The sequence below is a fragment of the Brachypodium distachyon genome, chromosome 2 (assembly GCF_000005505.3).
Source record: "Brachypodium distachyon strain Bd21 chromosome 2, Brachypodium_distachyon_v3.0, whole genome shotgun sequence".
In the NCBI taxonomy this organism is placed as follows: domain Eukaryota; kingdom Viridiplantae; phylum Streptophyta; class Magnoliopsida; order Poales; family Poaceae; genus Brachypodium; species Brachypodium distachyon.
The window spans coordinates 26072230-26098873 of record NC_016132.3 but is presented as its reverse complement, the minus strand read 5'-3'; the positions used below and the strand labels follow the sequence as shown (position 1 = coordinate 26098873).

The following is a 26644-nucleotide window of genomic DNA, read 5'->3' as shown; positions in this document are numbered from 1 at the left end:
GCCTTACTCCATGTCGCCGACTTGTACATCGGATTGCATGTCCTCCAGGTTCTCCAAGTAGCTACACTAGCTAGTGAACGGAAATTACATGGAAAATTCGACACGCAGGTCGTTATACAATAAATGACAGCACCTAGGCTCCAGCCGGCTGACAAAAAAAAACGTGACACGCAGATCACGTATGGATTACACACATCACATGCACATAAGCCATACCATTCACAACATCCTGCAAAACAAGTTATGCATAGAAACGATATCTATCGGCGTTGTGAATCTCGCAACGACATCTAAGGCGCTACGACAGGGCGAAGCCGGGGATAAAACAATTTTACCCAGATCCGATCTGTGTTCCGATTCGACCAAACTCTTTGATCTTCGATCACCGCAACTGGATTTACGTGTCACAGTATACCCCGATGGCGGAAACCGACCGGTAGGGGTATGTCGTTCCACGACCTTAGCAGTATGATCACGGACAACAGATCATCCATATCCCCGAGTATGATTGATCCAATCAACCTTGTACAAAACCGATCTATCTCATAGACCGACCACCAAAACAGCAACTAGATCCAATCTAATGCCTACTGCATATCACATATGCGCGATCAAGGGCCTAATACCAGAAGCTACCGCTCTGATACCACTGAAGGGGCGCGTAGAGATAAACAAAAACTTTTCCTACGCGAACTCCCAAGATCTAGCCGAGGTAGAAGGCCACGAGGATTACCACTAGACGCGCAGTTGCGGATTATTGATGCGGCGCCTTGATGCAGTGCAGTCCCTCGATCCGATCCAGCCGATCCAATCCCGCGATCGTCGAAGTGCTGAACGTACAGCACCTCTGCCGGTATCCACACGTGCGAGGAGGAGCTCCGGCGGCGGACTGCTAGATCCGGTGCGACGGTTGAACTGAATCGGGCTAGGGTTCTCAACGCATGAGAGTGGAAAAAACCGTGCCCTTTAGGCATCCCACGCCCCTGCTTATATATCGAGTGGAAGTGGGCTCCAAGCCTTGTGGCCCATCCACCCTGCGAGTCCAACTCGCATTGTCAGCCCAATTCCAGTTCGGGTCCAACCCGACCAAATACTTGCTCCCGCTCTTAAGTGTGTGACCCCACAGGCTCATGGCGACTTGGACACGATTGGAGTCCGACTCACAATCGATCAATCGGTAGCGGCTCCTAGCAGAACGTGCCGACTCCCAAGTACCATCGAGTCATGACGACGTACCTTCCAATGTGACATACGTCTTAGTCCCTTTTTGCCTCACGATATACCTTGTCGAACTATAGGCGATTAATCGTCATCCCTTTAATAGTTCAACTCTCTTCTCGATCTGTGATATACGATTCATCCGACTAACTCTTAGTCGATCAACCCGGTTAACAATTAACCAAGTCGCGCATGGCCATGCTTCCCGAATCATATCACTCAAGAGGGCCCAGAGAATATCTCTCCAGTCGGAGGGGCAAAATCCCATCTTGGTTATCCACATCACACAGCTTGATTCTCAGTCAACCCGAACTCTGCCTTTATAACTGCCCTGTTACGGAACAACGTTTGACAGAACCTAAGTTGGTGATCCACAACTCGGATTGTGCGATAACCTCAGGTCTAAGGATTACATTGATTGAGACATGCAAATGACGACCTACTCGTTGCATCTCAATATGGGTCAGTCCGACTCGCTAAACTCTTTAGCCGAGTCCGTGTAAGCTGGAATGACATCACCATGCCCATGACAAGTGGAACCGAGTCATCAGCCAACTTTCACATTAGTCTAGGTTATGTGTCCAGCACAACCTCAATGACTAAGGACAATTTAGTATGAACAACATGAATACATAGTTCCACAATCAAATCACATATTCAATGATACATATCAGATGTTCAAACAAGGACAACTCAATAATATTTATGAATACATTGGGAATTACATCATACATGATTGCCTCTAGGGCATATTCCCAACAGTCTCCCACTTGCACTAGAGTCAATCATCTTGACATCATATGTCTAGACATCTAATGCCCATACCTCTCATGTGCGCCTCATGCTTAGGCTGTGGTAGCGCCTTTGTCAATGGATCTGCAATGTTTGCATCCGTGTGTACCCTGCATAACTTGATATCACCTTGTTCGACGAACTGGCGAATGAGGTGGTAACGCATGAGTATATGTTTGTTCTTCTGGTGTTGTCTAGGTTCCTTGGCTTGTGCGATAGCACCATTGTTGTCACAATATACGTCCAATGAATTGGACGCGCCCTGAACCACACCAAGATCAATCAGGAGATTCCTGATCCAAACGGCTTCCTTTGCTGCCTCCGAGGCAGCAATATACTCAGCCTCTGTTGTAGACGCAGACACAGTATCTTGCTTGGAACTCTTCCAGCTCACAGCCCCTCCGTTCATCACGAACACATATCCAGATTGCGAACGAGAATCATCTGAGTCGGTGAGATAACTCGCATCCGTGTAACCCTTTACACTGAGTTCATCCTCACCTCCATAAACTAGGAACATGTCCTTAGTCCTTCTCAAGTACTTAAGGATGTTTTTAACTGCTACCCAGTGGCTTTCGCCAGGGTCAGCCTGGTATCTGCTTGTTGCACTTAGAGCATAGGAAACATCAGGCCTAGTACAAATCATGGCATACATGATGGATCCGACTGCCGAAGCATACGGGATCGCACTCATCCGATTTCGCTCATCAGTTGTCGAAGGACACTGAGTCTTGCTAAGCTTTACACCATGGGACATCGGTAAGAATCCCTTCTTAGACGATTCCATGTTGAATTTCTTCAACACTTTGTCCAAATATGTACTTTGACTCAATCCAATGAGCCGCCTAGATCTATCTCTATAGATCCTGATTCCCAGTATGTAAGTTGCCTCACCCAAATCTTTCATTGCGAAACTCCTTTCCAATGATTCTTTGGTTTCTTGCAACATCAAGACATCATTTCCCATCAATAATATGTCGTCCACATATAAGATTAGAAAATTTACTTTGCTCCCACTAAACTTCTTGTACAAACAAGAATCATGATCGCTCTTGATGAAGCCAAAAGATTTGACTACCTCATCAAAGCGAATGTTCCAACTCCGAGATGCTTGCTTCAGTCCATAAATGGATTTCTGAAGTTTGCATACCTTGTCAGCGTTAGCCGGATCGACAAAACCTTCGGGCTGTATCATATACACGTCCTCAGTTAAATTTCCATTGAGGAAAGCCGTCTTGACATCCATCTGCCATATCTCATAGTCGAAATAGGCTGCTATAGCTAACATGATCCGAACCGACTTAAGCATTGCTACGGGCGAGAAGGTCTCGTCGTAGTCAACTCCTTGAACCTGTCGGAACCCCTTCGCGACAAGCCGTGCTTTATAGACAGAAACATTTCCATCCATGTCAGTTTTCTTCTTAAAGACCCATTTGCTCTCGACGGGTCTTGCACCGTCTGGCAGATCAACCAAGGTCCAAACTTGATTTTCATCCATGGACTTTAACTCAGATCTCATGGCTCCAAGCCATGACTCAGAATCAGATCCCACCATCGCTTCCGAATAAGTTGTCGGCTCATCACTGTCTAACAGTAATACTTCACGAGCACTTTGCAATCTAGCAGATCTCCGTGGTTCTGGTGCTTTTACCGGCATAGATACCACGACCGGCTCAGCCTCTAAGACTGTAGCTGACTCGCCTCTAGCAGGTTCCTCCCGAATTTCTTCGAGTTGCACTGTGCTCCCACTGACTCCCCGACTGAGAAACTCTTTCTCAAGGAAGACACCGTTCCGAGCGACAAACACTTTGCCCTCTTCTCGGTTGTAGAAGTAGTACCCTAAGGTTTCCCTTGGATACCCCACGAAAATACACTTATCCGACTTGGCCGTGAGCTTGTCCGACTGAAGTCGCTTGACGAATGCTTCACAGCCCCAAATCTTAAGAAAAGACAAACTCGGCCTTTTGCCAGTCCACATCTCATGCGGTGTCTTCTCTACCGATTTCGATGGTACTCTGTTTAGTGTGAACGCTGCAGTTTCTAGACAATATCCCCAAAATGACAAAGGTAGATCTGTTCGACTCATCATTGATCGTACCATGTCCAACAAGGTCCGATTCCGCCGTTCTGATACACCGTTCCTCTGCGGCGTACCCGGTGGAGTAAGCTGAGGAACTATTCCACAACTCTTTAGATGGTCATCAAACTCATGGCTCATGTACTCGCCTCCACGGTCCGACCGTAGAAACTTTATTTTCTTGCCGAGTTGATTTTGTACCTCACTCTGGAATTCCTTGAATTTCTCAAAGGCTTCCGACTTGTGTTTCATTAAATAGACATATCCATATCTACTCAAATCATCAGTGAAGGTAATGAAGTACTCATAACCACCTCTGGCTGTCGTGCTCATTGGGCCACATACATCACTATGTATTAGATCCAACAAGTCAGACGCCCTTTCACAACTCCTTGCAAAAGGCGTCTTGGTCATTTTGCCGAGTAGGCATGACTCGCATGTCTCGAACGACTCCAAGTCGAACGAAGTTAAAAGTCCATCATCATGGAGCTTCTTCATGCGCTTCCAACTTATATGACCAAGCCGACAGTGCCAAAAGTAAGTCATATTCAGATCATTTGGTTTTAACCTTTTCACATTTATGTTATAGACTGATTCACTATCAAGATTCAAAATAAATAACCCGTCCAGGACGGGTGCAAAGCCGTGAAACATATCTTTCAAATATAAAGAACAACCATTATTCTTAATATTCGACTCATAACCTTGTCTCATTAAACATGAGGCAGAAATAATGTTTCGACTAAGCACTGGAACATAATAACAATTATTCAGCTCCATTAAGAATCCTGAAGGTAAATGAAGTTGCATCGTGCCGACTTCCAACGCAGCGACTCTCGCTTTGTTGCCGACTCGAATATCAACCTCGCCTCTTGCCACGCTCCTAGTTCTTACCAGCCCCTGCAACGAGTTGCAGATGTGAATTACTGATCCGGTATCATATACCCATGAACTGTTAGGTGCATCAGCAAGATAAATGTCTATAACATTACAAACAAGCGTACCTGAGTTAGAAGTCCCACTTCCACTCTTGGCTTTGTCAGCCAAAAACTTGCTGCAGTTCCTCTTCCAGTGCCCATCCGTCTTGCAATAGAAGCAAGTGGATCCAGCTGTAGGAGATGGCTTAGTCCCTGAGGCAGCGCTCGGGACAGAGTCCTGAGTTTTGCCTCCTGACTTAGCCTTCTTCTTCTTAGTCCAAGAACCCTTCTTGAACTTAGCCTTATTCTGCACCATCAACACTTGACTGGTGCCTTTCTTGAGGTCAGCCTCTGCTGTCTTGAGCATCCCATGTAGTTCAGTGAGCTTCTTATCCATACCATGCATGTGATAGTTCGAGATGAACGGAGCATATGCACTAGGAAGAGAGTTCAGAACTATATCTGTAGCGAACTCATCGCTTATGGGAAAACCCAGCCTATCCAAAGACTGCACGTAACCAGTCATCTTGATCACGTGCGGACTCAGTGGATCGCCGTCTTTGAGCTTACAGCCAAGCAAAGCTTGAGAGACTTGATACCTCTCGGTCTTTGCCTGAGCCTGGAACATACTTTTGAGGCTTTCGATCATATCGTAGGCCTCAACATTCTCGAACTGCTGCTGCAAGTCCGGTTCCATGTGTGCAAGCATAAGACAGCTAATTTCCGTAGACTCATCTCTAGCCTTACGGTGGGCATTCATGACAGCGACTGTCGCATCTTCATCAGGCTCATCTGGGAGTGGAGTGTCTAGAACATGGTCCTTCTTTTCTTGCTTGAGGACTATCCTCAGATTACGATACCAGTTGGTGAAATTAGTTCCATTAAGTTTATCTTTCTCTAGGATCGACCTCAACGCAAAAGTGGACAAATGAGGAAGGTTGCTAGGTGCCATTGATCTACAACAGAAAATATGCAAAACACTTAAGACATGTATTCATAAAAGAGCAGGAATATTAAACGCTTTAATACTTATGCTCCCACTAGAACCAACATCTCTCCGATGGTTACTAAGTGATTCAGGATCCTAAATAAGCAAAACGACTAGTGAGCTTTAGCATCACCGCTAGCCGCCAAGTGATCTGGGTAGGCAACACCTTGCCAATCGCATCTCATACGACTCCTGTTAGTCGGGTGGCATCACATGCCTCGGCTCCCGACCTACCTCGCCCCGAGCCCCACAACCGTTGTGATGGACTCGTCTAGCTTACCAAGTGCTTCCGCTGTAAGAGTCCGACTCAAAACCCACCTAGTTGGAAAGAATTGGTAGCACCTCAATTTCATGAGCCCACTACCAAGAATGTCCAACTTGTGATGGTGCAGCACTTGGCGGGGCGACCGACTAGACCTTCTTTGAGAGATTTAAACTACCAACTATCTAATAGAGGTAAAACTGAGACATAACAATAACACAAATAAAGCAATTATAATGTGAAATGGTATGGCTCTCTTCATGGTGATCTCCATCTCCACAAAGCTTGTAAGTAGACTCGTGCCAATTCTTGTCACGTGCCGCCTTACTCCATGTCGCCGACTTGTACATCGGATTGCATGTCCTCCAGGTTCTCCAAGTAGCTACACTAGCTAGTGAACGGAAATTACATGGAAAATTCGACACGCAGGTCGTTATACAATAAATGACAGCACCTAGGCTCCAGCCGGCTGACAAAAAAAAACGTGACACGCAGATCACGTATGGATTACACACATCACATGCACATAAGCCATACCATTCACAACATCCTGCAAAACAAGTTATGCATAGAAACGATATCTATCGGCGTTGTGAATCTCGCAACGACATCTAAGGCGCTACGACAGGGCGAAGCCGGGGATAAAACAATTTTACCCAGATCCGATCTGTGTTCCGATTCGACCAAACTCTTTGATCTTCGATCACCGCAACTGGATTTACGTGTCACAGTATACCCCGATGGCGGAAACCGACCGGTAGGGGTATGTCGTTCCACGACCTTAGCAGTATGATCACGGACAACAGATCATCCATATCCCCGAGTATGATTGATCCAATCAACCTTGTACAAAACCGATCTATCTCATAGACCGACCACCAAAACAGCAACTAGATCCAATCTAATGCCTACTGCATATCACATATGCGCGATCAAGGGCCTAATACCAGAAGCTACCGCTCTGATACCACTGAAGGGGCGCGTAGAGATAAACAAAAACTTTTCCTACGCGAACTCCCAAGATCTAGCCGAGGTAGAAGGCCACGAGGATTACCACTAGACGCGCAGTTGCGGATTATTGATGCGGCGCCTTGATGCAGTGCAGTCCCTCGATCCGATCCAGCCGATCCAATCCCGCGATCGTCGAAGTGCTGAACGTACAGCACCTCTGCCGGTATCCACACGTGCGAGGAGGAGCTCCGGCGGCGGACTGCTAGATCCGGTGCGACGGTTGAACTGAATCGGGCTAGGGTTCTCAACGCATGAGAGTGGAAAAAACCGTGCCCTTTAGGCATCCCACGCCCCTGCTTATATATCGAGTGGAAGTGGGCTCCAAGCCTTGTGGCCCATCCACCCTGCGAGTCCAACTCGCATTGTCAGCCCAATTCCAGTTCGGGTCCAACCCGACCAAATACTTGCTCCCGCTCTTAAGTGTGTGACCCCACAGGCTCATGGCGACTTGGACACGATTGGAGTCCGACTCACAATCGATCAATCGGTAGCGGCTCCTAGCAGAACGTGCCGACTCCCAAGTACCATCGAGTCATGACGACGTACCTTCCAATGTGACATACGTCTTAGTCCCTTTTTGCCTCACGATATACCTTGTCGAACTATAGGCGATTAATCGTCATCCCTTTAATAGTTCAACTCTCTTCTCGATCTGTGATATACGATTCATCCGACTAACTCTTAGTCGATCAACCCGGTTAACAATTAACCAAGTCGCGCATGGCCATGCTTCCCGAATCATATCACTCAAGAGGGCCCAGAGAATATCTCTCCAGTCGGAGGGGCAAAATCCCATCTTGGTTATCCACATCACACAGCTTGATTCTCAGTCAACCCGAACTCTGCCTTTATAACTGCCCTGTTACGGAACAACGTTTGACAGAACCTAAGTTGGTGATCCACAACTCGGATTGTGCGATAACCTCAGGTCTAAGGATTACATTGATTGAGACATGCAAATGACGACCTACTCGTTGCATCTCAATATGGGTCAGTCCGACTCGCTAAACTCTTTAGCCGAGTCCGTGTAAGCTGGAATGACATCACCATGCCCATGACAAGTGGAACCGAGTCATCAGCCAACTTTCACATTAGTCTAGGTTATGTGTCCAGCACAACCTCAATGACTAAGGACAATTTAGTATGAACAACATGAATACATAGTTCCACAATCAAATCACATATTCAATGATACATATCAGATGTTCAAACAAGGACAACTCAATAATATTTATGAATACATTGGGAATTACATCATACATGATTGCCTCTAGGGCATATTCCCAACAGCGGGTGCGCTGGGATTACTACAGATCGTGGGGATAATGCGATAAGTGGCCTTAACTTCCTTGTTTAAGGGGGAGGTTACGGCGAAAATCTCGCACCCACCTCTTTGCCCGTAACGGCGGGGTCACTTGAAGACGAAGAGACATGGGCCCGAGACGAGTCGGGACCCACACGTCGGTTGGGGCGTAGCCCGGCAACCGGCCAGGGAAGAGTTCGCTAGGGAACAGGTGTTGTCGGCCCACGCCCGGGGCCTACTATCCCACCAGCGGCACCTGGGGTGCCACCACTGCACGACGCGTGGGTCGCATCGCTTGGTCCCTGGGAGGATCGCACCCCGGGCAGCAACGTGCAGGCTGCCTGGCAAGCTACCAGCCCGGCAGGGCTAGCGGGGCTTCGGGGAATAATCCCGCCTGGGCACCTCACGGGAAGGTGCTTGCTGGGAGGGGCGCTCCCGGGAGCAGGTCTCCACCGCGAGGGCAGGGCCGAGCAAATAGAGCAGCAGCGCCACGTGGGTGCGCGGCAGGCACCCGGTGTGCAGTTTCGTCAGGACAAGGAGTGAGGCGCACGGCGCATTCAATGAGCCGACAAGAGGGGGTTATCCATCTAGTCAGCCAAACAGTGGCTACCCAGAGCTAGTTTTTAGGCCTTGACCCCTAGCTACAAGGCTAGCATTTCTGCATGTATGCCAGCGCACCGAGGAGGAGCTGCCCAAGCTCCCTGCTCGCCACTTGTAATCCATGCACCATGGCACCTGTGGTATCCCCTTAGATATAAAAGGAGGACCCCCGCCAACGGTCAAAGGGTTCGGTCTTTCGTTGGTTCAGTACAGGTATTAGCAATAGCCAGAAGTAGCAAGAAGCCCTTAGCGAAAAAGAGAGAGAGAGCACCCGGGGACTCCCCCTGGCAACCTGTAAACCTTGGTTCACCGGCTAATAACAAACTCAGAAGCAGAACGTAGGGTTTTACACCGCAGGGTGGCCCGAACCTGGGTAAAAACGTTCTCGTGTTCATTGTGCTCTTGCGCTTTACATTGGCCTCACGGCGATCGCCGGAGCGATCCCCGTCGCCCACTACCGAACCTAAAAGGGGGTGCTCGCGCATCCCCGTTGTCAAAGCCCCGTGCTGCGACATTGTTTTCGGGATAATTATGAAGGTCATGTGAAATATCACCTGGCAAATTGGGATTTGGTTACTCTGAAAAAGGAGTTTGGGGGGCTAGGCATTTCCAATCTAAGAGACCTCAATGTTTGTTGTTAGCTAATTGGATTAAGAGATACAATCTAGATACAAATAAACTTTGGAGGCAGATTATTGACATCACATATGACACTAGTTCTCCCAATTTATTTGCTTGTCCTGATACCTTTGCCTCTCCTTTTTGGAAAGCTGTCTTTGGGCCTCTCATGCAGCAAACCTAGGTTATTTTTGGAAAATTGGTAATGGGAAAAATGTGAAATTTTGGGAAGATCAATGGATAGGGAGCTCTAGCTTAGCTATCCAGTTTTGAGAAATATATTTCATCTGCAATGAGCATCACAAATCTGTGGCTGATGTATGGGATGGCTCTGAACTCAAACTCTCATTTAGGAGAGGTTTCTCACCTCGCCGTATGCAACTCTGGCATGATTTGATAGCTTTAATATCCTCTGTCACCATTTCTGAAGACCCAGACCGGTTAGTTTGGAAATTAAACAGCAAGGGTGTATACACCACTAGCTCATTGTATGCTATGGTCAATTTTAGAGGGATCACACATGTTTTTGTACAAACTGTTTGGAAATTACATTTACCACCCAAGATCCATACCTTCCTCTGGTTAGTGAGTCATAACAGAATTCTAACTAGAGATAACTTGCAGAAGAGACAACATGTTAATGATCTTACTTGCTTGTTTTGTGCTGAACCTGAGACTACACAACACCTATTCTTTGACTGTGTTGTGGCCACAATTGTTTGGGAACTCATGAGTTTGTTGTTTGGGAAATCCCTGGGCTCTAGCCTAGAACAAATTGCACACTTCTAGGTGGGAAATAGGAAAAATGAAGTACTTAATATGGCTATTGCAGTTGTTCTTTGGTCGTTATGGAAATGTCATAATAATCTCTTTTTTCGTTCTTCTGTATGTACTTCAATGCAGGTGATCTGGCGAATGGTCCTGCTACACCTACGCTCGTGGAAGCTTCTCTGTTCAAGCGCAAATCAGGACGTTCTAGCACTTATGCTTCGACGGTTGGAGGACAAATCAGTGGAGACCCCAAGGCTTCGCCCGAGATGAAGAAGAGGAGGGCGATCTCGATGCTGACACTCAATGACTGCCAGGGAATCATGTCGAGGTCCCTCAAAGACCCCTCCCTGTGAGAGATCAAAAACCTTCGGTGATATATTCGATGTCATTTTGTCCAGCTATCATGTGGAGATGTAATTGACTGTAAAAGAGGCGCTAGAACTACTCGTAGTTGTTTGGCATTAGCATTAGGGCTTTGTATGGCCAGAAACTCGTTGGAACTGACTGCTGAGACAATGTTTTGGTCTGTTTCGTTCGTATGGATGGAACAGGGACAGGAGCCCTATCTTTCTAAAAAAAAGGCGAATGTGATCATGACGCATTAAAAAAATTAGGAAAAGAAAGACCCATACAAAATGTGTTCACTTTATTTGTTCACCCGCATGGTTGCTGCGCTGCAGCGTGATGAAAAGAAGCGGTAAGGAAGTCAACATACTGGAGTACAACAACACATCGCTGCACTGCGTTTCCTAGGGCCTAGGAGGTGAAGTTGAAGCTACTGCAGGTGGCGCCGGAACCCCAGAGCAGGCCGCTGAACCTGAGCACGTCCTTGCCTGCGTCGAACACCAGCAGGTTGTCCTCCAGCTGGTACGTGCCGATCACCGCCGCCGGCCCATCCTCACGGCCCATATCGACGAACGCAAGGCACACGGTGCGATCCGCGACCTGCACCAAGGAGTTGCCGCTGTTGATGGTCCAGTTGCTCGACGCCCCCGCGGCCAGCTCCAGGCGGATCGTGGGCACGTCCCACCCGGTCCGCTTCGTCGGCCGCAGCGTCCACGCGTCGTAGCACACCTCGAACGGCGACCCCGCCGGCGGCTCCACCTTGGTCACCGCGTACCCGGGGGGCGCCTTCCGGACGGACGCGTCGTACGCCTGTAGGACCGCCCGGTACACGTCGGACCGCAGCGCCGTGTACCGCGCCACGGTGCTCAGCGTGACCCCGCCGCGTCCCGTGGCCGTGTCCATCTCCAGCGCACGCGGCGGGAGCGCGGCAGAGACGTCCGCGGCAGCGCCTGCCGTGGTCCAGAACACGGAGATGGCCACGACGGGGACGTAGTATGCGTCTCTGTTCTTCGGGTTCCTGAGGAGCGGCGTGGACGCGATGACGCCCGTGAGCTCCAGCGGGAAGCCGCTGAGGTAGATGGGCGTGTCGCCGAAGACGGCCACCCCGGGCAGGCAGAGCGCGAACCGGCTGCTCCCGAGCGCGTACGAGAGCTGCGAGGGCAGGGACAGCGGCGCGCGGGACAGCCCCGCGACGCCCACGGCGCCGGCCGGGAGCGAGTCCAGCAGGGCGTCCGGCGCGCACGAGGTCACGGAGGTGAAGGACACCGTGTAGCCTAGCAGGCTCCGGCCGTCGGTGGCGTTGGCGGACATGGCGGAGCGCGTCAGGTCCCCCGCCGCGCACGCGCCCGTCACCGGGTTGCACGGCCGCGCAGTGCAGGTGCACTCGCATGATTCGCTGCTGGGCGCCTGGCTGCTGGCCAATGGGCCACTGTTGTTGGCGGCCGTGCACTCGTCGGATCCGCAGGGGAAGGTGGGGTGTTTGGGCCGGCAGGTGGACCAGAGGAGCGGTCCGGCGAGGTCCACGACGAGCGGCCCGCTGTCCTGGATGGAGATGGTGTAGAGGGAGGTGGCGGGGTCCCTGGCCAGATGGGAGACCAGCGGCTTGTACGGCGACGAGCCCTGCGCTGTGCACTGGTGCAATGTGGCTGGTGGTGATAGAGCTAGCAGGAGCAGTGAGATGGCGAGCGGGAAGAATCGGGTCAGATGCATGGCCATGGGAGAAAGCTTGGGCTGTGACATGCTATAGCTGTGCTTTGCTAGGCTTGATGCGAGTGATTTTATACTCCAGTTATGAAGACCATTTGATCGTTGGTTAGACTTCTCAAGATCTCAGTAAAGATGAACTCGAAATCTATCCGGCGAATTGTAAGTATCGTACATCCACTTGACCACTGATTTCTTTGTTTTTAGTCATGACAAGAGTTGACTGTGCACTGGCAAAGCAAGAGGATTTTATCCATCGGGTCATAATCCAGCGTCAATCTTCATGCAGCGATCGAATGTAATTACAGTTCTTTTTTTAATACAGTCGAGTGATTAAACAACCGAAAGTCCAAACATGGAGATCTACGCTGCTGCGAATGCGCTGGATCGATCCGGCCTATTGTACCCAAAACAAATCAACTGTGGCTTGCTTGACCTTCAAAGTTGACACTCACCTCTCTCAATGCTCCGGCCGACCTGTATCTTATGTTAGTGTTAACCTTCTGTCAAAATGGATCATGAAGCTTGAAAGGGGAGATGAGGACCTCAGCTGTACTCCACTCTGAAGAAACGGTTTGTTCTTGGAAGTGAGTATGTAGTCCGTAATGGGAAAGTGTGTTTTTCTAGGAAGACGTTTGGTTGGGCGAGTGCCACTTAACCCTCTATACTAAGTTGTTGTTCGAGTACGACAACAATTATAAATGCATCAAGATACTCTATGTTGGAGGTTTTTCACGGATTATGGAGGCATAAGGTAAGACACCAAGAGGTTGAATCAAACTTGCGCTTCAAATGATCTTGGATAAAATTATTGGAAATTTTAACGATCGTTATATATGCTAATTGTGTTTCTAGTGCATAAATGCACCTATACCTCAAGTGAGCAGTGCATATAACATGCCCCCCTAGACAAACAAGATGTCGGTACCTTTCTCTTTTTTTAAGAGGGAGCATGCATGTTGTATGGCATACCTCTCTGGCTGCGTAGTTTGTGCTGCTGAAAATGGAACATGTTATCCAACTATAAAAGGACAGAGTAGGAATACATCTGACGATGCACGAAGAACCAGGCTCTTCACATTCTTCTGGTTCTGCTTCGCTTGTTTCAAAATTGGAGTAATTATGCTCATCGTCGAGTTCTTATATCTCTAAGAAATTTAATAGTCCAACCTCGCTTGTCATTCAGGCCAGCAAAATGGACCATAAAGTCTCCATCCGAATAAACCCCTGCACAATCAATATGCAATGAGCAAAATATATGTACACCATCATACACAAGGCAACGTATGAAGTAATATGACAATCTGTAAAAAATTTGATAAAAAAATCTTGATTCAGGTACCAGATAACATATGTATATTTTTAAAAATAAATCGAAGAGTTTTTCTTTTAATTCGTGAAACATATCTTGAAAATTTCAGTTCTAACATAATGTCAAGGATTTTGCTTTTTAGTTTCTACTAAAACAAATTCAATTTCAACTCAAAATTAAAAGAGAAGTGTGACGAATTAACATGCACCTTCCAAATTCTTCCGGACTTACGTTTTCAAGTTTTCATGAAATGGATAATTTCACCTGATAAGTTGCCAAACTTCTTATGAAGCAAGGGAATATCTACTTGTGTGAATGGCACTGCAACTAGTTCTGTTAATTTCTTTATAAATTAATGCAGCGATAGGCAGCAATACATGGTGTGTCTAGTAAGTTATAATTTATAAACAACTGATATGTACTCATTGGAAAACTTGTTCATGAATTGTGGCAAAGAGTCCATGCCATCTTTCTTGTGTATGAGCAACGGACTTCTGATTTAATTCAATTTCTTGTTCTTTACAGTGGGAAGAATAGTTTATTCAGAAATATTACACGTCAACCACATATATCATGTTTTCAATTATAAATACTTGACCTTGATGTTTTGCTAGTAAATTCATGCTCAATCACATAATCGTATGTACCTTAATCTTTCCTAACAGAACACGTACAACTTTATCAGGTTTTACTGATAAAAATGGTACTCCCTCCGTCCAACTAAAGATGTCTCAAGTTTGTCAGAATTTGGATGTATCTAGACATGACATAATGTATAGATGCATTTAAATTTAGTCAAAGTTGAGACATCCTTTGTTGGACGGAGGGAGTATCAAACTTTAAGTCAGTACAAACTTCTATCTGGTAAGTTAATTTTTGGCAAAGCCCTCAGGTAGTATAGCAGATTAGCAGATAATGAGATAAACTAAGGAACTCTTAGGAAGTCCAGTCCTCGGCCTCTTTCACTATGGAATGTAAATACTCTTATGCAGAGTGAAAAAGCACATGAGGAAACCTTTCCATGTAGTGGACGGGTGGAAGATCATGCGGTAAACTGACTTCCATGTGGCCGTCGAAGGATATGAGTTGAAGAGGCACTGCATATTTGCTGTACGGACGTGTGCTCGCATTTCTTCAGGTGATAAGTGATCTATGATATGCTTCAGTGCTGCATTATCTCCACTTTTTGTGGAACCAAATTGTACAAATGTTGTTTGGTTCCACCAAGTATCCAAGAATCTCTCACTCCATTTTGACCTCCTTATGAAGAACAGTCCTACATAAGCAGTATGGTTATCTTGGTATCATGATAACTGATGGATATGGTGTTCATCTCTATTTTTGTACAGAACCTGCTGTTAACAAGAGCGGAAAAGTAAGGTTGTTGATTATAGTACCGAAAGAATAAGAAAACTAAAAATGATTGCTAAGAATGTATCATTCCAAGTACCAGCATATTCTGAAGATATAGTGCTATTACTGTAGGTAAGCAGAAATTCATGTTCATGGGTGTGATATATCACAAAAGTGGGAATTGCTTTGCTTGCAAAATGGTTTTGATAAACATAAAGTACATATGAATTGTGTGCAAGAATTCCCTACCGGCATTAACCCCATTGAGATCCTCTGTCAGAATCAGATCAGGCGATGCATCAAAATCACTATGTCCAATCACCGAATACAAAATTATCTCCTTCATCACATAAAGTCAGGAGTATTAACTAGCAAACTACTAGTAGTACGTAAACTTATCCTCGTGCATACTTATTGGTTAGAACAAAGATTCCATATAAGCATCAGACTCACCAGCGGGATGTCCGGGTTAGTAACCAGCGTGTCCTGAAAAAATGACGATAAAGACAAAACGATTCAGGATAAATAAACCACGACGATTCTTTCCAAGAACGTTTAGTACAAGTGATGCAAACGGGAACGGGGTCCCGAATATACTATCCCGCTTCTAGTTCTAGGACAAACTCCAAATCTCCTAAGTTCAATTTTGAGCATGAATGTTGAACTAGCGACTCAAGGGGAGTGGTAGAGTAGCCGCGACTCACCGCGTCGTTCCAGAAGAGCCAGTGGTGGCGGTGCAGGTGGGCGCGGAGGGCGAGGACCTTGCTCCAGGATGGCGGCCGCCGGGGATCGACGGCATCGGGGGGCAGCACGGCCAGGCCGTACCCGTGCGCGGAGGCGTAGGCCTGCTTGTTCCGCGCGGTGGCCGCCAGCAAGCCGCGGAAGGACCGCCCCCGTGCGCCGCGGACCGAAGCGCCCTCGTCGGAGAGGGTGACGATGGAGAAGCTGGGCCGGTGCCCGGGGACGAGGTGGTGTCCGGCTCCAGCCTCGAGGGACAGGCACCGGCGGCCGCCGAGGGAGTTAGCGCGGCGGAGGAGGAGGACGCAGAGGTGTGGTAGGAGGAAGAGTAGGAGGAGGAGGAGAGCGAGAAGGCGGTGGTGCCGGAGGCGGGCGCGGTGGTGGCCGGAGCGGCGTGGCGGGGTGACCATGGATGGTGTTCTTTCAGGAGGTGGGACTAATAAAGAATTCACACTTCATGATTCATCACTCAAGTGAGATGCGTTACTTTTAGGGAAACGATCTTTGTAGACCGACCGATTAGATCTCCGTGTGATCCCTCTGTGTCGTGCACGAGCCCGCATGTGCGCTGCTGCTGCTGCAGGCAATTGCACAAGACACTCAACATTGGTCCAATCCTTATGAATAACGATCGCTATTCGTCTTTTTCACGCAACACTTGCTGTTCGACTAATCCATTGCACATTAGTTCTAAGCCGAGTTTAAGTGTGTTAACAAGATTTCTGACCATTCGGATCCACACCGCAGGGCCAACATGGCAGCTAGGCGTTGCCAGCGTGGATCGGGTCAACGCAGTGGCGTCGTGCCCAGTGCAGCGCGCGCGTGCGGCTGGGCGCGCACCACAGCGGCGACGCACGTGGCCGCGTCGACGGCGGCCCGCGGCGGAGACGGCCTTGCTCGTGCTCTTGCCCGATGCCAAGGCAGAGGCGGCGGCCTGCACACCAGGCAGTCGCGGCGACGCCCCGCGCACAAGGCGGCGGCGGTGGCTCATGCCCGTGAGGCGCAGTCGGCCGCCAGGGCGACGGCGCGGGTTACAGGGGCAGCGGCGGCCTACGCGCACAGGACGGCAGCGCACGCGCCCAAGGCCACGGCGGCGTTCGCGCCAGTGGCAAGAGACGCATGGCCGGAGCGCTGAGAGCAGTGGCTTGGGACGACTCATGGCCTGGAGCCTGCGGTGGCCGGCGATGAATAACGGAACCCGACCTGATCCATGCTAGCAAGGCCAGGGCGCCACGGTGTCACTGACGAGTGGGCCCCACCAGTCAAATCGTCGTTAGCACGCTGAAACTCGAGTTAGAACTTATTTGCAATGGATTAACCAAATAGTAGGTGTTTTGCGCAAAAAAGACGAATAGTGGGTGTTCTCCGCAACAACCGGACCAATGTTGAGTGTTTTGTGCAATTTCCACGCTGCTGCAACTCTACGTGTTTACTGCATGTCAGCATGTGTACGCATCATTCACATCATCGAGGTAGAAATAGCATCGAGACTAAGAAAAATGTTACCAAGACTGACTCTGACCAGACGGATGTAACGCAGCATGTATTTTGCTAAGACTGCATGGCTAAAAATATTGCAAGTTTCTGGTACTTTTCATAGACAAATGCGGCATCTCTCGCAACTTCGGTATGTCACGACATAAAAAATCTCGTATGAAACATTGCAGCATCCAAAACTTATTACAACATTGGTCTCTCGCATCATAAAAATCTCATATAAAGCATTTCGTCGCAACATTGTTCTCTCGCAACAAAAATTCTCGTAAAGCATTTGCAACATCGAAAACTTATAGCAACATAAAAAATCTAACATGTAGTATTTCGTCGCAACATTGGTCTCGCAACATAAAAAATCTCATATAGAGCATTTCGTTTGTTCTCTCGCAACATAAAAATCCCGTATGAGGCATTTGCAACATCTAAAAACTGATCGAAACATTGGTTCCTCGCAACATAAAAAGTATCACATGTAGTATTTCGTCGCAACATTAGTCTCATAACAATTTTTTTCGTATGAAGCATTTGCAACATTAAAACAAATGCTCCATATCCAGAATCGTTGCAACATGATGTGTTTTTGAACATAGCAAAACAAATGCATGCTTGTAGCATATAGAAACATATATGGTTTGCAACATCAAAAAAATTCAAATGCATTTACCTTGTTTTCTCCGACGCCAACGGCTCATGCGACAGGCACAGAGACATCGTCAAGAACGGGTGATGACTCCAAGAGAGAAAGGAAGGACTTGGTGGCATGCCGAATCAAGAAGACGAGCGGTGAGGTCACGAGGGCAGCCGGAGGCGTTGCGTCGAGGCAACTGCGGCAGCGGTGTGGTGGCACGGGGCCTACGGAGTAGAGGATGGCGCGGCGGCGGAAAAGCAGCGACGGGGCGCCAGGCCGTGTGTTGGAGTCGCGACAACCGGCAGGCATTGGATCCGGCGAGGTTGCATGCACGCACAACTGCTGCATGCGCGGCCGCTGCGAGTACAGGGAGCTGCGAACTCGCCGGATGGAGCACATGGGCTGCTACGGAGATCCTCGGACAACTGTAGGCATGGGGCCGTTACACGCAAAGCTACTGCATGCGTGGGGCTGCTACAGGGCTGCTGCTCCGCCGAAGTCCACGGTGATTATCTAAACCAATCGTGTGCGTTCGTTCGTTGCCATCGCACGGCTGCCGACCAGACCGATTCCGCACGCGGATCCCCTAGCCGACGCCTAGTGTGCTCCTTACTTTTAAGGGGAACTAAGAGCATCTCCACTCGTCCCCCTGTATGGCGCCCGGCCTGTCAGTTTTTTCGGCCGTATTGGGGTGTCGGCGCAAAGATTAATTTGGGGGGCCGCAGTTTCCTAGCCGCGCCCCCAATACTAAATTTCTATCTCGGCAAAAATTCATCGAACCTGGCGAAAATTCTTCAAATTAGGCACGGCAACATTTCATTGAAATTTGCGAAAATTTACAAAAGAAAAAGAAAATAAAAACCCTAGTCATCGAGGCCATGGATCCAGGAGCCGACGCTACTGCTGTCGTCGTCGAGGACGATGACGCCAGACTCCTACTTCACCTTCGTCGCCGCCTTCTTCTTCGCCGCCGATGCCTCCTCCTTCACTGCCTCCTCGTCGAGCCAGGCCGGGATGTCGTCCTCCGTGGAGGTGTAGACGAGGCGGCGGCTCTGCTCCGCCTCCTCCTAGCTGGCGCGCTGGGCGGTGCGAAAGCCCGGGAACTCATCCGGGTCGTCTTCGCGCCGATGCTCAAGCGCTAGGCACTCGTACTCGGCCTTCCGCGCCCATTCCGGTTCCGGCTTCGGCCAAACTAGTCAAGGGTCCGGCCCGGCTACTGCCAGAAGGCACGCTGGCCCTCGATGTTGTTCCGCACCGTCAGGTGCGGAAGGTCTTGGACGCGGCGCAGTTGCTCTGCCTCGAAAAACGGCATCCAGGCGGTGCCCGTGTGGCGGTCCCACTCAGACATCGTCTGCTGCGACTCTGTCAACGATCGCTTCGCGGCGGCGTGCTCCCTGAAGTGGCGGCGCCACGGGTCTGCCGTCCAGGCTAGGCACCCATCCATGGGGCAGGCAGTAGTCCTGCGCCGTGGGGTAGCCAGCCCGCGCCAATGCCTCGGCCTTGTCGACGCCCAGCCACCAGCGGGTCGTCCATGGGTTACCGTCGGCCATTGGGGAGGGGAAGGGCTAGAGAACTGGTGGCGAGGGCGATGAGGCGAATGGCAAGGAGAATGGCGATGGCGAGCTCTCCGAGCCAGTGCTACCTTTTATGGGTGCGGAAGATAACCCGCCGGCGGTGTGAAACACGGTGAGAAACAACGTTGGGAATGCGCGGGGATGCGTCATGTGGAAGCCGACGAGACAGGACGGCGGTTTGATCCGGCGACCACCGTAAATCGCCTGGGAAGCCGAGGCGATGCCGATGAGGGCAATAAATGGTGTCTGACAAGGCGGGCCGGCAGCAATAAAAAATTTCGCCAGCGCCCCAGCTCGCCTCCCTGTGGATTGGGTTTGGCCTGAGGGTGCCAAAATTAGGCCGCGCCAACGCAATTTGGAGGATGGAGGACCTGCTGGGTCCGTTTTTGGATGCCGGTGACCCCAAATTTGGTTTGGGGGGCCTTTGGAACCGCCGGCTGGAGATGCTCTAAGAACTAATTAATCAACAAGCTCTGGTTTGCACTCTTTTGTTCCGACGAACGGGGCAAACACTTGGAGAGAGGTTGGTGACAAAGATGAGCTTCAAGGAGCTCATTTCCCTCCTCCTCTCCTGCTACAGCTCCGAGCTCCTCCTTCCTCGCGTCCTCTCTTCGTCCTCTCCGGCGGCTTTGCTGTCTGGAGAGGGAGGGGAGGGGAGGGGAGGTTGGGTTGGTCCTCGTTTTAGCTATGTATATTAAAGTTGTTGCCTGAGGGGACTGATGTGGATCGGTTCCATTGGATTTGAGGTTCCAGTAGAACCTTAGATAGAAGAATTTTTCTTGCCACTGCTTTCTCCACCGAATCCTTCGTTTTGAAGGTTTTGGTTCTATTTCTTCCTCTGATCCTTTCCTAAATAATTGCCTCCCCTTAGATCTGGCGGTCCTTGGTTCGTTTTTCCTTTTGCCTAAAGCTACATCTGTGGTTCCCCCTGTTGTTTTCTTCGAGTTTCCCTGCAAGTTGGTTCTTCTTGATGTTCCGGATTCGTTCCCCAAATATCTTCTTCTCCGGAGATCTTGCTATGTGCTTGATTTCGTCTCCTTGAAGTTCATGCGGGCTGGTTGGGAGAGGGAACATGAAATCTTGGTGAATCCCACGGTTCCTTCTTTCCTAATCTACTCGGGTGATGTTCTTCATCTTTACCTCATGCACCAGTGTAGAGCTAGTCTTGGTCTTCAGATCCACCCCATGGAAGGCTCTTGCTCCCCTCAACCTCCCAATCGGAGGCCCGCCAGTCGGTTCCGGGACAAGGCTTCCATGGTGTGGAATTGACGATCATGCATGGTTCTTCGGCTGGAGATTTCTGCCCGTTCTAGGGGCGATGCTGCTTGCCCTGTTTGGGCACTTTGGTGTGGATGACGCAGAAGCTCAACAAAGAATCTTGGCTTCGTCTACTTCTCCTTCCTCCGATTCTGCGGAGGCAGTTTGTCCTAGAGGATCTCCTGCTCGCTGGTGGCGGCCAGCGGCTTGCCCTGCCCTTCGGTGGTGCAAATCTCGGTCGGCAGCAGGACAGTGGCTGGGACACGTGTGCGCCCGATGGGTGGAGTTGGACGCGTGTTTGTTACTTTGCCTGTGAGCAAGCCGCGTGTTCTTGTACTTGAATGTAATTTTTCCATTTTTTTGAGTCCTTGTTTGTATCGGGTTGTACCGTGTGGGCTCTCTGGGCCCACTTGGGTTTAATATATTGCAGAGAACTTAAAAAAAAAAGATGAGCTTCACAGGCTTGACATCCCTAGCACCCAAGTACCCAACCCTGAGATTCTCAAAACAAAACAAAAAAAGTACCCAACCCTGTCAGATATTAGCTCCTAAAAATGGGCAAATTGCTGAAAAAAATAAGCTTTCTTTCGAGTTGACTTTGCACAATTATAGAGCACATCGCCGCTGCAGCGATGCATGCAGGATGCAGGATACAATATCACCGCGTTGACCTCGCGTAAACAAACAGAGGGAGACACTGACCAACTAAGCTATTGCTTGCTAGCAGATCAGGGACTTGGATCCCCTAACTTAAAATCAATGACTTTACAGTCACTGACATGTGGACCCGACCCCACTCTTTAAGTCAGGGATCCCTCTCCGCAGATCAGCTCAATAATGTGAGCAAACAAATACTTGAATTTTGCACAGCGAACTAAAGAAAATTAATTGTAGCATAGTCATGGCTGCTCTCTTTTTTCTTCTCCTAAAACGGAAGTCATGGTTACTTTCAATGTCATGTTTCTTTCAGTAATGAAATCTGTGCAATGTGAATACACAGCCCATTTTTCTTTAGAAACACATATATGTACAAACAGATGTTCATCGACACGCCCACCATAGATATGTAGTCTAATGGGAATTTTCTGAAAAATGCAGTCGAATGGTGATTCTTTCGAAGAGCTACATACAGAACGAGGATTCTTTGTTGGGGGTAAGTCTATGTTTCAGAGTTCACACTGTCTAATAGTAGCACTGTATTTCTCTCCGTCCAACAATAAGAGGTATATTAGAATTCGGTTGACCAAACATTTGACCACAAATTACTTCATGAATATGTGATTTTTTTGCGAAGAATGAATATGTGACTAATATGATCAAAATCATAATCATAAGCAAATATTCTTGAGTAGGAATATAATGTATATGAATCTATCTCATATAATTATATATTAATAGAGTAATTTGTAGTCAAAGTATCGTGGAAAGTAACGAGAGCGGCGGGCAGAAAAGAAAACGACGAGTGATACGTGCCGATACGTTTTACAACGGCATGACCAGTCGAATACGGTTCGGTATATACATCACACCTTTATTTTGTGCTGTCATACGGACTCACGGTACCGCAAGCAAAGCTATCACACACCGTACGTGTGCGGGCGTGCCTAGCTCCTTATTTAGGTATACATGACACGGAGCATGGCCGTTGATCGATCGAGATACGTACGTAAGCGAGCTTATACAGAGTAGCTGCCTGCCTGGTTGGGGCGCGCACGATGTGTGTAGGCCCACTTGTTCACTTCCACTTCCTGCCGTGCTTGCCGCCGAACATACCACCGCCCTTGTGCTTCCCGCCGCCGTAGACGCCGCCGCCGTGCTTCTGGTGCCCGGTGTGGTATGACCCCATCCCCATGTGACCTGCATGCACGTTTGAAATTCAAGGGTGGCACGTACGTCTCAACTTGGCCCAGCTCGTGCACACTATGTATATAGCTTGATGATGACAATTTATAAGTTATGTTACCGTGTTGAGCCCCGTGCGAGGGGTAAGCCGCCGGCGCGTAGCCGGCGTGCCCGTGCGGAGGGTAAGCACCGGTGGTGGGAGGATAGCCGTGCTGCTGCCCGTACCCCTGCTGGTAGCCGTGCCCATGTCCATGGCCGCCGCCGGCGTATGATCCGTGGCCCTGGCCTTTACCGCCGGTGACGAGGTTGGACACGAACCCCTTCACGCCGCCGCCGTGGCCGTGCATGTCGTGCCCGCCGCCCATGATTCCTTGCCTACTTACTTTGGTGTCGAGCACCGGGTATCCCTCTGACAGGAAAAATGTGTTGATTAAATCAACGCCGATGGATTAAATCCCTGTCAGTTCCTACTCTCGGCTTAATCATTGCTATATTGCAAAAGTAGAGATCGATCGACCGATATACAGCTAACAATTAACAGGCCGGGTCAAAAAGAACATGGTACTGAATACGAGATGCAACATGAATAAATCCATCGAGTAAACCATATTGAAGGCCTTTGTGATCTCACGTACGAGAAGCTGTTCGTCTGCGTGTGTACGTAAGTCGATCGAATGATCTGCGTCTGCTCTTGTTTGTCGAGCCCCTGTGGCACGTTTTATATACCCGCGCGCGTGGGCATGCAGCGCGCCTCTTGCGGCTCCGCCCGGCCTACTTCTTCTTTTCGACGTGTCGCGTTGTAAGCGTGAGGAACCGTCCATCCGCGGCGGGCGAGACCACGTACGTGCTTCTTCGGCGAGCGGAATCTGCACACACGGCGGGGCTAGCTCTAGCTCGATCGGTGGTTTATGATAGGGTCGATTCTTATGCTCTCCATGTTCGCCGATATTTCAAAGGCGAGATTCTTTTTTACTGCATTTGACGGGTGAAATGGGTTTGAGTGTCACAGCGACACGGCCATGTATAGCATGTCCGTGACCGCCTCTTTTTTTGTCATCGAAGTAATACGTACAACTTTGTTCAGCTTCTTCACCAAGCAGATTTTTTTAATACTGATTGTAAATTTCGTCGTAAAATTATTTGGAAACTTAAGATAGCCCTGACTCCTATGCCGAGAGGTTGTCCTCACTAAAGATAACTTGGGTAAAAGAAATTAGGATCGCAGAAAGTGTGTCTTTTTTTAAAAAACAAGACTGAGCTTGTATTAAGATCTGAGGTCAAAGGACCTTAGTGCAGAGTTACAACCAGAGATAACTTCTGGGACCCAATAGAAAAACATAAATACAACTTGGCCCTTGCAAGACACGTACATAGGGCACGCGTCGATTTCTCTTCTTCTGGTTGCCACGCGTTCAGAAGCGTAGTTCGCTGCCGACCACCGCTGGAATCGCAGGGGATCCCACGCCGGCGGCCACCACGTGCAGCAGAACACGACCTCTTCGAAGAACTCCTTCATATCTGGAGGAGGAAAAGCTTCTCCATGGCGCCAAGGTTCTTGAATACGCCTGCGCATCGGAGAAGCTGGATTTGCCCCTACCTCGGGCTGTCGTCTCCATGAAGAGGAAGATGCGCCGCCGCCCTTCTTCTTCCAAACCGGCAAGTCCTGAAACCCACAACGGGGGCCTTGCAAGGAGGTTGAAGAAGGAGCTTGCCAAAGTTGGATGAGAAAAGGAGCTTGCATCTGCCACCAAGAGACCTGAAATGTAGCTTTGAACAACCGCCGACAAATTAACCTATGAGATGTGGAAACAAGCGGTTGGGTACACCGATCTGGGCAGGATTTATTCAAGCAAAGAAAACGAAGAGAAAGGGGAGTAAGCCAGTCGAGGCAGCAGGAATGCAACGAGCTTGCCGTGCCCGAACCAAGCAACTCAAGAACAACTATGTACGTACATACTCTCCTTCCCCTTCCACTCCGGCCAGCTGAGCCGGTGGAGGAAAGGGGAAGGAGAGCAGGCGGAGCTAACGGCACAAGGCCAGACAACAAAGCTGCCGTGGGAGACGAGAGCTTGCATGGTAGGAGTAAAAGGTGTTCTTTTTTTATCAAGATGAAACTATTCATAATCGTTTTTCGATTTTCCTATGGCGTGTTTGGTGTGAAGAGTTGTCTTTGTGACTTTTAATTTACCACCACCAACTTGCATCTCGAATATGTTTGGTCGTTGGTTTCATGGGATGGAGAAATCGCTCATTCTTGTTGGGTTTTGTGCGATTTGTTGGTCTATTTGAAATTGTTGGAATGACCTCGTTTTTAACAGAAAAAAGTTTCCAAATTTTTGCAGGTGATCTGTCGGGCGGCATACTGGCTCCGTACTTGGTCCCCACTGCTTCCGACGGGGCCCAAGGATTTTATGAATTTTTGGTGCAGCCGTATGGAGACGGAAGCACGGGCTTTCTACGGTCAGTTTGGGTGGCACGCCGACCGTATGCTAGATAATGGATGATCTTTTCAGCCTTTATGTTTTTTCTTTTGAGCATTCTTGAGATAATTTGTGGATGTTGTTACGATACTTGACTTAATAATATTATGTCTGTGTGCATCAATCCATGCAGAGGCCAGGAGTATTCCCTCTTTTTCGAAAAAAAAATACAACTTTGAGTTTAAAAGAGGAGTTGTAAAAGATTTTTTTTCTTTTGTACATCCATGGCGATAAGTTTTTTTCTTCCCGCGAGTCGGCAGTATCTCCCTGTATATTATCCCCCTTATTTTACAAAGAGTAAAGTCTGTTTTAAGAGTGTTTTAAGCCTTGTCTTTATATACGTTGTCGTAGTCAAACTTTCACCTCGAATCCCTAAAACTGGCAGCCCATAATCATTTATTCCGGTCTAAATAGTTTTAGAGGACGGGATCGATGACGTGGTGTGAGAAACATTCCCCTTCGCCTAACTCTTCTTCCAAGCCCATCCGTCGCCGCCGACGTTGGTGCCAAGATGACAGTCGCTGCTTCCTCGGTGAGATCCACGACGAAGGGCAAGGAGCCCCTTCCTTCCCTGCCCGCCTCTCTGTTCGTCACCACCAAAGGGCGAATCCATGGATTGCGGAGGAGGAGGACCTGCACCTACCCGTCGTTGGTGGCCATGGCGAAGCTGCTGGCTCGGCCTCGATTCGTCCGCTCCGGCAACGCAGCGCAGGAGCAGGAACAGGGCGCGGCGGGAGGGAGCGGCGGCGCGGCGTTGTGGGAGCAGGAGCGGCGCGTGGGACTGGCGGGCCGGCGGGCGACGGCGGGAGGCGCACGAGGTGTCGGTCTTGCAGGCAGCGGCGGGAGGGGCAGGAGTAGTGGTAGATAATCTCTAGACTGCTATCTGTTGAGTTTAAAATATTTATCTTTATAAACAGATCTAAATGTACTAGTGGTAGGTAATCTCCAGCCTGCTATCTGTTGATTCTGCCTAAACCATTGATGTATTATGAAAATGAGTATGGATTAGTAGATATATTAATCAGTTGATGATAGTACACCATTCATTTTAAACATGTACCGTATTCTACTCCCACGACTATTTATGGCACCCGATGGGTTCAGGGCCGGGTCCACCCGCCATGCAACCGCGACCCGATCCAAGACCCGGTGTCGGGTCCAAATTCAACCAGACCCGGACGCGACACGGGTCTTGCGGGGCGACCCGACCCGACACAACACTTGGAGGCACTCGTCCGGTCCAACAGGGCGAGCATCGCCATGGCGTTATGGAGCACCAGGCGGAGGCGGCGCGGCCATCCCAGTGGGGGCACAAGTGACGGGACACATCCTCGTAGAGCTCCTCGCCGCCGGCCAT

General features: G+C 49.2%; 4 protein-coding genes across 5 annotated transcripts; all 4 read right to left on the bottom strand.

Moving 5' to 3' along the window:
• Positions 1 to 4694: 4694 nt before the first annotated feature.
• LOC106866181 lies at positions 4695 to 6130 on the bottom strand. Its single transcript, XM_014898937.2, has 2 exons — positions 5092 to 6130; positions 4695 to 4987 (listed from the first exon to the last, which is right to left on the bottom strand). Exons 1-2 carry the CDS (start codon positions 5954 to 5956, stop codon positions 4971 to 4973), a joined length of 882 nt encoding a protein of 293 aa, XP_014754423.2. The 5' UTR covers positions 5957 to 6130; the 3' UTR covers positions 4695 to 4970.
• Positions 6131 to 11145: 5015 nt separating this feature from the next.
• On the bottom strand, positions 11146 to 13235 carry LOC100820892 (basic 7S globulin 2). The gene has a single exon (XM_010234951.3). It carries the CDS (start codon positions 12640 to 12642, stop codon positions 11314 to 11316), a length of 1329 nt encoding a protein of 442 aa, XP_010233253.2. The 5' UTR covers positions 12643 to 13235; the 3' UTR covers positions 11146 to 11313.
• A 179-nt stretch (positions 13236 to 13414) lies between these two features.
• On the bottom strand, positions 13415 to 16488 carry LOC100846699 (alpha-1,2-galactosyltransferase gmh3-like). The gene is made up of 5 exons (XM_003566268.4): positions 15976 to 16488; positions 15725 to 15757; positions 15521 to 15611; positions 14934 to 15194; positions 13415 to 13833 (listed from the first exon to the last, which is right to left on the bottom strand). Exons 1-5 carry the CDS (start codon positions 16417 to 16419, stop codon positions 13733 to 13735), a joined length of 930 nt encoding a protein of 309 aa, XP_003566316.1. The 5' UTR covers positions 16420 to 16488; the 3' UTR covers positions 13415 to 13732.
• A 5834-nt stretch (positions 16489 to 22322) lies between these two features.
• Positions 22323 to 23570, bottom strand: LOC104582688 (holotricin-3). 2 transcript variants are annotated; one of them, XM_010233173.2, is made up of 3 exons: positions 23443 to 23570; positions 22929 to 23216; positions 22323 to 22822 (listed from the first exon to the last, which is right to left on the bottom strand). In XM_010233173.2, exons 2-3 carry the CDS (start codon positions 23170 to 23172, stop codon positions 22701 to 22703), a joined length of 366 nt encoding a protein of 121 aa, XP_010231475.1. In that variant the 5' UTR covers positions 23173 to 23216; positions 23443 to 23570; the 3' UTR covers positions 22323 to 22700. The 2 variants fall into 2 exon arrangements, with proteins under 2 accessions (XP_010231475.1, XP_024314428.1); XM_024458660.1 differs by having other exon boundaries at positions 22929 to 23494.
• Positions 23571 to 26644: the final 3074 nt, after the last annotated feature.